This window comes from Strongylocentrotus purpuratus, unplaced genomic scaffold, assembly GCF_000002235.5.
Source record: "Strongylocentrotus purpuratus isolate Spur 01 unplaced genomic scaffold, Spur_5.0 spur5_scaffold_7, whole genome shotgun sequence".
NCBI lineage: Eukaryota > Metazoa > Echinodermata > Echinoidea > Camarodonta > Strongylocentrotidae > Strongylocentrotus > Strongylocentrotus purpuratus.
Genome location: NW_022145613.1, coordinates 11,943,201 through 11,958,633, shown reverse-complemented (window position 1 = coordinate 11,958,633; position 15,433 = coordinate 11,943,201). Strand labels below are relative to the sequence as shown.

The window sequence follows — 15,433 nt, the reverse complement described above, 5'->3', positions numbered from 1 at the left end:
GAAATAGTACTACATCTATGTATGATTTCTAATACATTTTATTATTTCTGCTGCTTCGATTGTTTACCCCTTTTATAATGGTTGCTTCTACATCACCAAAAAGTCGGCAACACTCATATCTACCTTTCCGTGATCACCTTTGCAATCGGGTAAGCCAGTGGCTATGAAAGTACATTAAAGTTTGACATTTCTACTAAGCCACCGCATTTTCTACTTTTGTGGTCGATAGAATAAGTTGAGGTTGTAACATGTTATATATGAGAGTATGTTTTCTGAGGTGTAGATTTAGTTATGTATGCTTTAAAAAGGAGAAATTAGACCGAGTTTCGAACTTTTCCTACCATTTTTACGCCACGTAGGCAGGCGAGTGGGAAAGGCACTGCAGTTTGTAATTGTATGTGTATGAAGCGTGTGCTGGCAACCCTGGCATAGCTGAGCTCGCCGCCGCCCACCGCTTCGGGTTTTTGGTTTGGGCAAAAGTTAAGCTGACATGGGCTAGAAAATATACTAAAAAGCCAATTCATAATCAAAGTGGAACAAATTATTTGAGCTGTAGGATATGACCTTAAAATATGTTTAATTTCGTTGGAGTTTAGACCTCTCTTGACTCTTCGAGTTCGCAATTCTCGTTCCCAGTCGTACGTGCCAATATTAATTCATCATGTTCATCTTTTCATGGCTTCACGTAAACATGACAACAATTGATTGTCCTGCAATTTCTGTGTTGATTGTGACAATAAAAATAGTTCATTTAGTTAAATAAGGAGGAACTGGATAATTAATAATATGCTGTTGCTATTTTGGAATTTGATATTTTCTGTTGTATGATGATTTTTGTGACTAATGACAATGTAATGGTACTGTCTAATGCCAGTTGAAACTGTAATTAAGTACTCTGCTCAACTGTCTTTGAAGATTTTGTTATTTATAAATGACATCCAATTTTCTTGCATTCATGAATCTATGAAATTTGTATCATGGAATCAATTATTCATGAACACAGAATAATGTGAATTATTGCAATGCCAAAAGTCACTTTTAGCATTGCAACGATTCATTCCTTTTGAGCATGTTCAGTAAATTATTGTAATATTTTCACATTTCTAGAGGTAATGAACACAGCAATTGGAATTGCCTTTTGTTTGATTTCCAGGCTTAGAGTCTTTGCAATCATGCTCAAGTACACTTAACAACTATCCATAAACCTTGCTTCTTTCAAATGTTCAGATTTTGGATTCCCGTCCACACATCCCGGCTCCACACCACCCGTCATCATGAAGACGGGGTCATCTTACATGCCCCAGTTCCTGGGAAGGATGTCGTTTGAGAAGCAGGAGACTCTGTTGAAGCTCTCCATCCTGGTCTTCTGCATGATCCTGTGTAAGTTTGTAGAGTATGGACATATCGCTCATTTGGAGCCAAAAGGGTGTGAAGTCATATACCTTAAAACAAAGTTAATGCCCTTCTGGCTCATCCATGGATGACCTAGACATTTGGGGAATGAGATGTGAGATAGGAGAAGAAACATCTCAGGAAAATGAGACAGGAAGAAATCTGTTGAATATTCAATGTCGTGACATTTGCGGTTAATGCAGAAATAAATTCTCTCATGTTGTCTATGGGTTCAAGAAAAAAAATGCAATTCGAGGATGTTGATAACATTGATGTGAAGACAAGCATTTAGAGTGAGATGATGATACCAAAATTCAAATTATGAAAATTGAAAACTTTTATGCAGATGAGAAATCTTTATATGTATGAAATATGAATGTGAAAATTTTCATTGATGATTGATTATATTTGTTAACAGGTTGGATGACCTTAGTGGTTTCTTTTATGGATGGGACAATAAGGCAAATATGCAGTTTATGTTTTGTAGCAACTGAGTTTTTAAGATGGTTTCAAGCATGGCTTTTGTTCTATTTCAGCCTTCTCCACCCGACTCTTCTCTGTATTGCGCTTTGAGAGCGTTATTCACGAGTTTGATCCCTACTTCAACTACCGTACCACCCTCTACTTGGCAGAGAAGGGCTTTTACCAGTTCCACAACTGGTTTGATGACCGTGCCTGGTATCCTCTGGGGCGTATCATCGGGGGAACCATCTACCCAGGTTTGTAAACTCCCTGGTTGCCGCAATTTTTAGTTTTTTCAAGATCAGTGACTCTTGCTACAATTAGAGAGCCTACCTGAATATGTAGACACTTTCTCATGTGTGCTGTTGGGTCATTTCTCTAGCTGGTTAAAATGGGTTTGATGAAATGGAGGATTCATCCATTTTACTATATTAGAGGAAATCCAAATCCAGTATGTGCATAGTGGATTTCATTTGCATTTTTAAAGATGAAAGAAGAAAGATTAGTCATTTCTTAATTAATATTTGCATATTTCATCAATGATTATGATGAGGAGAATGATGATGATGACGATGGGGATAATCTTGATAATGATTATGGGGAAGATGCGGTTGTAGTGATGAGGATGATGATGTAAAAAATTATGATGCTGGTAAACATTTGTTTGTTACCCTTTGACCGTAGGTTTGATGTTGACATCTGCTGTCATCTACCATGCACTCAACTTCTTGCATATCAGCATTGATGTGAGGAATGTGTGTGTGTTCCTGGCCCCTCTCTTCTCCTCCCTCACCACTCTGGCCACTTACCATCTCACCAAGGAGCTCAAGGTTTGTTCATACTCTACAAGAAAGAAGACCTTCAATGTTTAGAACCTGACGGATACCTGCGCTATATAAATAACCATATTATTATTTATTTTTATTTTTTATATTTTTTATAGGACTGAGTATTTAGTTAACATAGATTTCTTTGAAGGAAAAAATATAATTTTGGAAGATGGTCTCGGACAAAATTTAGCAAGGACTTTGCTTTTGTTAGAGCAATGTGCTAATAATGCAAAGAAAATACCAAAATCAATCAATGAAAGGGGAGGTTGAGTTCTGGGAAAGGTGAGGCATAATTATTGAGCTTTTTCAAAATTTGAATTCCCATGTAAATGAATATTGCTGTAGCGATTTCCCTGGAAAAGGGATCGCTCTTGAAATGTTGTCGTATTTCTGATATGACTAGAAGTAATTTACAACTTTGGACCTTACTCTGATGTGACACTTTAAGAATGAATTGCTGTATATGTTACATAGTCAACATTTGAGAATAACTTGGAGACACTTTCTTTGGCAATAAATTTACATGACTAATACTTATATAATATTGGATGGCTTTGAGTGTGATACAAGAATATATTGCTCGAGCTATGACAATATAAAACAAGTCAAAGTCGAGTCTAATATTGTCTAAGCGAGAGCAATATTTTCTTGTATCACACAAAAACAAAGCCATACATTATTATTATCATTACCTATTATTAGTCTGTTAAGCGAAATAACAACATTTTGACTTAAATACCTCAGTAAATATGGCTTTGGCCCGAATTCACGAAAGAGGTTTAACTTAACCCATGGTTAAACTCTCATTTACATAACTCATTGTTTAAAAATTAGCGCAAAATAAGCGTACCCTGCCTTGTGCGCGCGGACCTCTGACTGTGTCGCGCTTATTTTGCACTAATTTTCGTGTGAAGTTCCTGGATGAATGAGCAATACGAAATCAATATTGGTTGGTCATCCGGGTACTGCGCTAAAGATATTGAATTCACTGATTTATTGTACCTCTTGGAATCCTCATAAAGATAATAATCACTTTTATCTTCATCATTATAAGTATAAAGATCACTTGAATGACATCCGGGTGATCTGTTCATTTAGAGTAGAAAGATATGGAGAGGGTGTGGTTCTATATACATGTATGTCTTCCACTCTTTTCCTCACACCATCATCTCTTCTTCCTTTATCCTCCCAGGACACCGGTGCTGGTCTGGTGGCAGCGGCCATGATCTCCATTGTACCCGGTTACATCTCCCGTTCGGTGGCCGGATCCTATGATAACGAGGGTATCGCTATCTTCTGTATGCTTCTCACCTACGCTCTCTGGATCAAGTCTGTGAAAACTGGGTCCGTCTTCTGGGCTGCCCTCTGCTCTCTAGCCTACTTTTACATGGTAATTACTCTCTGATGGTTTTGTTGTGTTACTGTATCTAATGCTAATGTCGTCGAATGTAGGTGTTTTGTGCGTGTGATTGGATTAAAATGTGTGCGCCAGTCAACATGTGACTGGCTGGAATCCTCCCAAGTGGAGTGGAGAGTGTACACCGTAAATTGCAAAATCGTTTTTGAATCCAGTGACCATGGTAGTAATAATACTATAAGAGCTTACCCATTAAAGTGCTTTATAAGAAACAGTTATTGATATTATTTTGTTTGTTTGAATGGAATGTAGCAAAAGAGCGATTGCTTCTTCCACTTACAAGGACCATTTCTGTGTAGCCAGGTTTTATGATGTATTGTTTAGCTTATGGAAACAAACTTTCAGCTTGGCTGTAGATAATCAGAAATCCTGGAGAGTAATAATATTTAGCACAAATTATTCCAGGAAAAAGTTTTATGTAAACCCTAGTATTTTATTGAATCATTATTTTCTCTCTAGGTTTCCTCATGGGGAGGCTACGTTTTCCTAATCAACTTGATCCCGATGCATACCCTGGCCCTGATGGCCACCGGACGCTTCACCCACAGGATCTACGTGGTCTACTGCACCGTCTACTGCTTGGGCACCATCCTCTCCATGCAAATCCCCTTTGTTGGATTCCAACCGGTCCAGTCCAGTGAGCACATGGCGGTGAGTACCAGTAGGTGGTTGGAATACTGTTTTGGTCGACAGGATGGAGATAAGCATGCAGTGAATAGTAATCTAGTAATATGACTGTCTAACAGCACTCCTTGCTCTCCAGAGGCTGAGAAAAATTTAACTTTACCCCTCAAAAATCTTTGTAAGTTCACTTTGTTATCTTCCATATGTACCTAGGAATAAAATACTGTGGTATGCAAAATTAAGTTTATCAAATATTTTAACACAATATAATTATGTTTAGGCTGATGTAGACACTTGATTTGGCCTGTTGGCATCTGTATTATTGTCAACATAAGAAACCTAAGCAAAAAATACTTCACTTAATTTTGCTTTACTACATTCTAAACACTTCTGGTGTGGCATAATTGTACACCTTTGTAAAAGCAGAAATATTTGTATTCAATGTAATATGGATTTAGTTCATAGATTTATGCTCACGTAGCTACCTACCTTCTGTCGTAAATTTACATAACATAAGATAACATACATGAACTACCGACCAACCCCTCATGTATTCCACCTCCTTCCTTCCTCCCTTCAGGCCCTGGGTGTGTTCGGACTGTGTCAGATCTACTGCTTTGTGGAGTACCTAAGATCGCGTCTGAGCACGCAGTACTTCAACATTCTCATCCGCAGCGCCGTTCTTGTCTTTGGCGCCGCCCTGGCTGGCGTGACAGCCTACCTGTCCGCTACAGGCAGTATCCTTATCGCAAACATAAATCCATCTCCTGAGCTGAATTATTTTCCCAAAATGTTTGGTATGGTTGTACCACCTCTCACCCTTTGAATTGAAATAGTGTACTAACTGTCATGAGCATGAAAGTGAGACTTGTATACTTTGACGTTGATTTGACACCTTTCTGACAATGAATAGACAAAGTTATACCTGTAGGTTTGATTTATACAGTTTTTGTGAAGCCTACCACTCCGGAAATAGTAAAAAAAAAATGCTTGGAAGAAGAAACAAAACTTAGGGGGGGGGGGGGGGACTAGAACAGGATCAATTACAGACAATGAGGCACAAGCCCTCCAAGATATTATTTCAATATGATTAGAATTCTAGAATTACAAATTTGAAAAATTAAAATGTACCAAAAATTTATATATGCAATAAATATGAAATGAGTATGTTTCCTGAGCCTGGTAAACAGAGGTCTCCCCCTGGACTGGACGTTTCTACTCCCTCCTGGATCCATCCTACGCCAAGAACAACATCCCCATCATTGCCTCTGTGTCTGAACATCAGCCCACCACCTGGAGTTCATTCTACTTTGATTTGCAGATGCATGTCTTCATGTTCCCAGGTAAACCAGCAATCCTGGGACCTGTTTCACAAAGCCTCTTTTCAATGACAAATGGCAAAAATCAGTGACAAATCTGATGATAACCAATCAGAAGCAAGGATTTCACTAGCTTATAACACTACTGTCATTTGACACTGATGACAAGTTTTGTGAAATAAGCCCAGATCTCTCAAAAGTGCCATTTTAGTGATCAGACATTTTCTGTAGAAATATTCACACCAGGCTCCATTTTGTCAATGATACAGAGTTGAGGCGTGTGTTATGGTTAGCTTTCGTGTTATGTGTAGGGTTAGGGGCAGGTATAGGTGGAGTGTTGAGACCAGGGTGGAAGTTAGCGATATGGTTAGTGTTACAGGAAATGATCAATTGTAGCTGGATCATATGTTGTACAATCACTCTTTTCACCAGCAATTGCTAAATTTAGTTGTCAATGTACTTAGGTTTACTCGGCTATTTCCACTTGAAAGTCATACATTTTTGGATGAATCTTTCTTCTTTTTTTGTATTAAAAAAAAACAACCCCACAATTTCTACCTGTTTGACTGTTTTATTGATTTCTATGTGGACTTACATTTTAGAGAAGACTTTTAACGCCCTTTTTTCATGTCTTGTTCATCAATACTTCAACTGATCAGTGACTGATTTTATGATTTATCTTCCTACACAGTTGGCATGTACTACTGCTTCACCAAGCTCACAGATGCAAACATCTTCATCATCCTCTATGGCGTCACCAGTCTTTATTTCTCAGTGAGTATCAACCCGTCTGTCTGGACCCTGTTGCACAAAACATATCAATAACCGGTTACAACAATTGATGAAAGCTCCTGAAATCATAGCATTTGTTTGGTTGCTATAGACATTTTGCAGTTGGTATAGATTAAATATTTTTATGTCGCACCTGCATCTGATGTTGCACCAGTCATGTGCATATCCTGTCGGGTAATAGCATCTCATCAGTCCTTTTTGCCTAGATACTTCCAAGACATTGGCTCCTCCCCTTTCCCTACCCCCCCCCCCCCCCCCTGTATTTGCAAATTTTGGCCTTACATTGGAAACTTCCACTGAGATTCTCCTTCATGTTTCCAGTGCCCCCCTTCTTATCTTTACAAATATTAGCCTTTCATTTAAAGCCCCACTGCACTAATTATAGCTACTTGCGCCCTCTATATAGCAAACAATGCCTAATTGGTGCCTGTTGGTCGCCCATGATCCCCTTTTTCTTCTGTTACTTGAGAGCTGAGTTGATGAGATAACCACCTGTCAGTGACCACGCAGGGAGGTCTAATCCCCCCTGGCCAAACTAGTGCAGACAGGCTTTAAGCATTTCGCTGACATTCTAGTTCCATATTTGAATCCTTGCAGGGTGTGATGGTGCGTCTCATGTTAGTGCTCGCGCCCGTCATGTGCATCCTGTCCGGTATCGGGATCTCATCCGTCCTCTCCATCTACATGAAGAACCTGGACATCACCAAACCTGAGAAGAAATCCTCCAAGAAAGAGTACAGTGATAACACTTACCCTATCAAGAATGAGGTAAGCTCGGAAACCTCTCTTCACTCTTTGAACTGCTTGTTTATGTATGAAATGTAAAATTTATTAGTAAATGCTTTTTTCAGTGCCGATTTTCTTTGTCACAGCATGTCACTTAGCTGTATTGACTAAACATGCAATTTTCTTTAACCTTTGACCTGATGCCGTTATGTAATATTTACCCTAATTTGATTTTATATCAACAGATTGCATCTGCTATCATTTCACTTATGACTGTCATACTCTTCACTTATACCATGAACTGTAACTAGGTTACATCTTTAGGGGCAGTAGCCCTTTTGTCAATCTATCTCAATTTGTTTCATTTATTTATTATTTATAATGTATTTACGTAATTAATCTTTTTATTTTTCAATAGGTTGCATCAGCTGTCATTCTGCTTATGACTTTCTTCCTCATCACCTACACCTTCCATTGCACCTGGGTTACATCCGAGGCTTACTCCTCTCCTTCCATTGTCCTGTCGGCGAGGGCCGGAGACGGCGGCAGGATCATCTTTGACGACTTCCGTGAGGCTTACTACTGGCTCCGACAAAACACAAAGGAGGTAAGATGTATACACCATCTGGGAATGGGTTATTATGCAACCTATTTGTACTGATATGTGTAGGGTCAAACCATACATATTCTGATTACCCTTGATTCTGTTACAGTCAAACCTGCTTTAAGGACCACCTGTCTACCAACACCACATTTTTTGTTTCCCTTGAAAGTGGTTTCTCATTGAAACATGTACTAAAGGAACCTGTCTAAAAAGGTAACTTTTTGTGTTTCCCTTGGGTGGTTGATATAGACAGGTTTGACTGTATTTAGTTTGTTTGTTATAAAATATGAGAAAAATTGGAACAATAGTATATCGCTTTCAATGAGTTCTTACCCCACTGATTACTGAATACTCTATTGAAACTGGAACCACCTGGTTACTGTATGCAATGGATTATTATCATTGTTAACAGCTTCTTTCGGTTGATGTTACAATGACATATGTGAAAATATATATCTTGTTTGGATCAAAATTGAAGATTTGTTTAACAACATGGCTAAGAATTTAATTCCTCTGAAGTGAGATCATACAAGTAACGAAATACTTTATCAATCATGCTGAAGATTCGAATGCCTGTTGAGAACAAGTAGAAAACAAGTTGAATACAGGTTGAAGACAAGTTGAATACAAGTTAAATAGTAATTATGTACAGGTTGTATAGAAATACAAGTTGAGTACAGGGCCCCGTTTCACAAAACTTGTCATCAGTGACAAATGACAGTTTTTGTTATAAGCTACTGAAATCCTTGCTTCTGATTGGTTATCAGCATTGAAAGGCAATGAAAATTTGATAAAAAGTTGAAAACCGTTGAGGAGAAGTGAGAAACAAGTAGACAAAAAAAATGTGCTTTTCAAGTAAATTAACTAACATGCTTATTTCTTTTGTTTATGTCCTTTGTAGGATGCGAAGGTGATGTCGTGGTGGGATTATGGATATCAGATAACGGCCATGGCGAATCGGACGATATTAGTGGATAATAACACGTGGAACAATACTCACATATCACGTGTGGGCCAGGTAAGTCCATATTGTAAGTCTTATGTGATTATTCCCCCCCCCCCACCTCCCCTTCCCCTTCTCCCCTTCCCCTTCTCCTAGGAGATTTTCAGTTATTCCATACCCTGATAAATTGTTGGACTATAACCTTGCCTCATTTTAATGTTAATAGTACTGTATGATGTATAGAAAATATGTATATCAAGTACCTGACAGGAGGGATCTGGGGGGCGTTTCACAAAGCCTTTTTCAATGACAAATGACAAAAATCAGTAAGAAATCTGTTAATAACCAATCAAAAGCAAGGATTTCAGTAGCTTATAACAAAAATTGTCATTTGTCACTGATGACAAGTTTTTTGAAACGCCCTCCCGATGGATGCTTGAACAAAATGAAGAAAAATACACTCTAAATTTTAAAATTTCTTTGATTACACTTGGGCAACACACCTAAGTCCTTGAATTGTCCATATTAAGAACCTTGATAGCTTATTACTTCACCAAAACAGCAATAACTTCTAGTTTTATCAGAAGTTTGGCGAAAAATATGTTCATGCCCTTTTGCCAGCCAAACAATAATATAGTTTCAAGTCAGAAACCAGGGTAGCTCTGACAGTAATGTCGCTCTAGTAGAAGACTTCAAGTCTTACCGAAAGGTTAGTTGTACGCTGTGCCTTCATCAGGGATCTTGTGGTAGAAGAGATATACCTTGATCCATTGAGCTGTCCTCTGTATTCCAGTTAACATGGCACATATTCATTCTCTTTTATCTTATAATCCAGGCTATGGCGTCACCAGAGGATCATGCGTATGAGATCATGAGAGAGCTGGATGTGGACTATGTTCTCGTCATCTTTGGTGGACTCATTGGATACTCTTCAGATGGTGAGATTTAAATGCATCGTTTAACAATGTTGAATTTGAGATGCATGGCCCTATGTGTTATCAGTGTATGTGATATGGTGTAATTTAGAAGCCCTTAAAAATTGCACTTCAAAATGATCATAAAAGTGCCTCAAAAAAATAAAAATCTTTGAGTGACCGGTTTTACCATACTCACTTTCCCCAATAGACTAGCGTTATAAAACCAGTTGGGAAAACGAAAAATAAAAATAAATCAGACAGGCGATCGGCTTGTCAAAGTCATGGGATTCCTGACTGATCTAAAGGTATATAATTATGATTGCAGCATGAGCTAAATCCAAGATTTTGTTTAGAATCTGAGGCGAAAATACCCAATCCCTTTAAACAGATTGCATTCATAATTCCATTACAGTGGTGTGAATTACAAGGCAATTGGTTGTTATTACAGTTCTCATTTTGATTTTCTACATATTTTAGGTAAAGGTAACTTTTAAAATGATTAGGATTGCTCAGCTGCAAACCATTCCTATTTTTTGGCCCTCAAACTATTATTGTGAACCCTAGAGATACCTTTCTCTCTCTAAAAACTTCTGTGTAAAAAGTGTACTAAAAAGACTCTATTCTTAAGTTTGCCTAATTTTTGCTGCGAATGGCAGGTAGGCATGGGATTGCAAAAGTCGAACATGTACATTCAGCTACATTTTTGTGGGAAAACAAATTTTGCCTAGTTTTGTGTGATTTCATCATTGCCTCAAGGATGGCGACTTGTTTCCTAACTTTGCATCATTTCATTTCCAGATATCAACAAATTCCTGTGGATGGTTCGTATTGGAGGCAGTACAGAAGAAGGCAAACATATAAAAGGTAAACAAAATACTGCAGCCATGAATCATCAACGAAAACGATCATGAAATTTTTTAGTGGTTTGTATCGATGTATATCAATACAAACCGTATATGATATGTTTTTTCAGGGCTAGGTTGAGTTTCCTCATTGAATGGAACATGGAGATACTATGTCATGGTGATGTTCCAGAAATGTTAGCATGCATATTTTGCTTATCAGCAACCACCTTTGTATGCTTGTATGACCTAATGTAAAAACAGCAGTAAATAATGTAGTAAAAGAATTTGACCGCTTAAAAAAACGATGCTTGGTAAAGAACATGCATTATTTCAGTAAGAAATTTGTAGCTTAAAATACATATAATCTAAAATGTTCAGTTTTGTTAGGATCTCTAGAACGTCAAATGCAATGCTGACGATGGCCTCAGAATTGAAAATATTTTTGAGAGCTATTTAGGCCATGATACTGCAGGGGAAAATGAGTACTATATCTAGCAAGTATATTTCATTGAGTTCAAATGATCAGTGAGTAAAGAAAGAATATAACAATGGTAACAAAGAATTTATTTTTGTCTTTGCGTTTTAGAATCTGACTATTACACACCACATGGAGAGTTCCGTATCGATAGAGATGGTTCCCCTACTCTACTCAACTGCCTCATGTACAAGATGTGTTACTATCGCTTCGGCAGAGTCTACACAGAAGCAGGTTTGTTATTCTCCCTTTATCCCTTTCATTATCGTTCAATGCCCATATATGTTTTATATATTTGCCACTTCGGATAGTGTATGAAGTAAATTTGCTCCTTCTAGCATTGTATTGTTAAACATATTTGTCTTAACCTTGAAATTCATAAGTTGGCATATGAATAGTGCACTCTGAAGCTTTTAAATTCTCTTTTTTAAAAATTATATTGGAATTGGAAATAAATGATGCTTGAATACTATATTGTAACCAAAAGCAATACTAGTAAACATAGGCGTTCCTTACAGTAATTTGGACTTCACCTCTTCGCAAAATCCTTTTACCACTTTTATATGGACATTGTAAAGTAATGATCTATATGTTTTGTCCATGATTAAGAAAAAACAAAATGTGGTAGCTAGTGACCAATTTTATCTCGTGTGATATTAGTCCATTCCATGTTGAGCATGTTGTGCTAGTGGTGCAGCCTTTTTGTACCATATTTTTTGTGCGAGAAACACTCTGGCCAACCTAGTGTCAGTGGGCCAGGCCTTTTTCTTCTCGCTAAATCAAATCCAGCAATCTGGATAGGCTTTCCTTGATTCAAGTAGATATTGTGTTTGATAAAAGTGTGCATTTTGTTGTGAATCAGAGAAACCTACATGGAAAGATGTGTAATATCTCAATTGATAAGAAAAGAAGGAATCTCTTAAACTGTTTTTTGGAGATATAAGAATAAGTGTTTAGGTTTCCATGGTAATTTGCCTTCAAAATTAAAGAAAGAGAGGCTGGGTGAAAGAAGGACCCTCATAAAGGTATATTCCATCAGTGCACTGTCAGACCAAAATTGTGTAATTATATAAGTCCAGTTTGGTTTGCAAGAAGCCATTGAGAAGTATTATCCATTTTTTTACCTGCATTTTCTTTTGTAGCTCGTCATAGATTTTGTTAGAGGATAAGAGGTAGTAGTTAAATAATTGAAAATATAATGGTAAGATTTCTTATGAAAGGTATCAGAATAGAATAAACTGGAACATATTTGATAGGAACTTTTGAGGTCCTGGGCACCTTTCCCTCGGAGAGGACCTAAAGCTGTCGGTAGTCTGGTTGCTTACTTACAAGTATTTATGCTTTCTAAGCAGTCAGGTAAAATAACCATCACCATTCTTTCATTCATTCATTCATTCAACCTTCTTCTGAGGGTTGTCAGTAGACACGTCATGTAATGTTCTGTCATGTATTTCTTTAATCAAATCAAATTATTTCCTAATTCTCTCATATCACTTCCAGGCAAGCCCACTGGATACGACAGGGTGCGCAACACAGAGATCGGAAACAAAGATTTTGAGCTGGATGTGTTGGAGGAAGCCTATACCACCGAGCACTGGCTCGTCCGAATCTACAAGGTTAAAGATTTAGAGAACAGGGGGATGTAGTCAGAATAGTAGTCTCAATAATTTAGAACACGATCGCAACCACTTTCGAAAAAATAAAATCAGAGGCAATTTCAATACCCTATTTGTATTTCGTATAGAAATCGTGTTTAGATTAAATAATACGTTGTCGTAATATTCACATATTACAAAAAAGAGAAGGACAAGGATATTGAAATTGCCTTGGGTTGATCTTTCGGAGGTGTTTGCGATTGTGTAATAGAAACGTAATAGTGTAGAGTACATCAAAACCTGGAACATCATTCCATAGTTGTAGTATCCCAAGCAGGCTCATTGCTCAAACATTTCGTACTTCAGTTCTAGTTCTTTTGCGAGTAGCGACGCTCTTTCTGGGCTTGACCATGATTTCATAGATTCAATCAATGATGGTGTTGTGATATTGTGACAAGAGGTATCCTCAGACGGTAGTCGTAAAATCTGTCTGTATTTCTGATAAAGAAGGTAATACTGTCAAATGAGATTTACAGTTTCATTGTATATGTTTCTCAGGAACTACAGACACAGGAGGGATGTTTATATCAAACTTGAATAAAATCATTACCAATTTTGAATGTTTTTATCATACAAGCACTGCATAATGATCATCATTGTGTCATGGAAATTTGTTTATTTCGTTCAGTTCTGTGGTGCAATAGTGATTGTCATCAGAAGTGACACATTATATGAAAAATGCATCTTTTTGCTATTCTTGCATGCTTTTATGATTTAAAATCATGCTAGAGAAAATGAAGTACAAGTAAGACTTGGTGACTTATTCTAAATATTGTTTGACATGATGTTCTTGAAAATATTCAATGTCTGAATAATGTGTGAAAAGTTTGTTCCTCTTTCATATGTTGTAAAGCTTTTCGCCATGGGCATGAAATGCTACAGATATTTTATCTGTTGTGAAGTTTACACATGGGAAAGAAACATTATTTTTGAGACCTATATTCTTATTTCTTAATATGTTTTAAAAATACCGAAAATTATGATTTGTCACAAAATCCCTGCTCTATTCAAAGATTTTCTGTTACTGATACGAAATGAAACATTAGAATTACAAACCCAATATGATATACATGTGCCTTATAAGGACCATTTTATTTGCCTGATTTTGTGAATTTTCCAGAATTCATAGTATTTATGAGTTCCAGTTAGTATAAAGAGCATACAGATTGCAAATTACAATTATGCAACTTGTAAACTTGACACAAAATTTGACTTTTTAGCTTTCATTTGTATGTCTTGCTCATATTTTGAAAGCTTTGCCTGTATTTTTAAATTTCTTTTCACTGTCCAGTTTAATCGTGTGATGTACGAACGTTTTTTTTTCATGTGGTTTCTTGATTTATAAGAAACTTTTCCAAAAGAGAATATATTTGTGGTGGTTGGGATCTTCTTTTTTTCTTTCTTAAATTGAAAATAGAGATTAGATAATTGCGAGTCACAACTTTTTGTCCATTATAAATTAAATTACTATAACTTTATGTTGTACTGCTGTAGATTTGTCCGTTGTGTAATTTACTGTTCAAATTGATGTTTGTTTGGTTGTTTTGGTCTGTTTGCATGAATGTTGAGTTGGGACTAATTCCAGAGTGTGAGATATGAAGGGTTACTAAGTAAAGAGGATTGAATAAATATACCGATTTATAAAGAGAAAAGTAGTATGAGAGAAAGAGAAGAATGGGAGAGAGAGAGAGAGAGGAAGAATAAAAGAGGGAAATAAACATAGAATTATAAGAGAAAGAACCAATGAGAGAAACAAAGAGAGTAAACAAGAAGAGGAGGAAGAGAGATATTAAAAGGGCAAGTTTTTAAATATTTGTTCATGTGGTGTCCTGTACGTTCCTGAGTCTGATAATATTTTGTACACGAACTCACTTCAAAAGTATAATCCTACTCAATATTTGGTCGTATCCAATGTTAATGGATTTATCGGATTAAAACAAGAATTTGGGAGATGGTCCATAACATACGGAACAAATTTGCTTGGGTTTTACCCAAGACTTACGAGACCACTATGACGTGGATGATGGGCCCACTATTCAATTGATATTTCTATTCATCCAAAGCTTTTGAAGTAAGCAGTAGATTATATAGCAGGCCCCTTATAGCATATTTATTAATTCTTGCAGATTTTATGACAGCACGAATCATTCCTATTCATAAAGGGGGGGGGGGGGGGGGGACATTGGAACTTGGCAATTTTCGACCAATATCAATTTTACCACTTGTCTAAAATATTACAAAAAGGCAGTGTATAACCATGGACTTAATACGGATGGACATTCAACGTGATTCTTTCTTTGATCCAATCATAGTCGCCGCCTTCTGATTATGTGCATCTTAATGAGAATATTCAGCTGTTTTAACAATAACGACTGCGTAAGCATTTTCGGTCATTGACAGCAAAGGAGCAGTTTCCCTCTTTTGGGTTTTGT

General features: G+C 37.0%; 1 protein-coding gene across 2 annotated transcripts; it reads left to right on the top strand.

The window, feature by feature from the left end:
• The first annotated feature begins 30 nt into the window (after positions 1-30).
• LOC752085 (dolichyl-diphosphooligosaccharide--protein glycosyltransferase subunit STT3A) lies at positions 31-14,479 on the top strand. Of its 2 annotated transcripts, none has more exons than XM_001175790.4 (16): positions 31-149; positions 1,228-1,380; positions 1,929-2,111; positions 2,539-2,684; positions 3,877-4,074; positions 4,561-4,752; positions 5,306-5,462; positions 5,916-6,068; positions 6,736-6,818; positions 7,434-7,604; positions 7,981-8,169; positions 9,068-9,184; positions 9,945-10,047; positions 10,825-10,890; positions 11,458-11,580; positions 12,847-14,479. In XM_001175790.4, the coding sequence occupies exons 2-16, from the start codon at positions 1,275-1,277 to the stop codon at positions 12,990-12,992; spliced, it is 2,133 nt and encodes a 710-aa protein (XP_001175790.1). In that variant the 5' UTR covers positions 31-149; positions 1,228-1,274; the 3' UTR covers positions 12,993-14,479. The 2 variants fall into 2 exon arrangements, with proteins under 2 accessions (XP_001175790.1, XP_030829887.1); XM_030974027.1 differs by having other exon boundaries at positions 146-169; positions 12,847-13,162.
• The last annotated feature ends 954 nt before the right edge of the window (positions 14,480-15,433 follow it).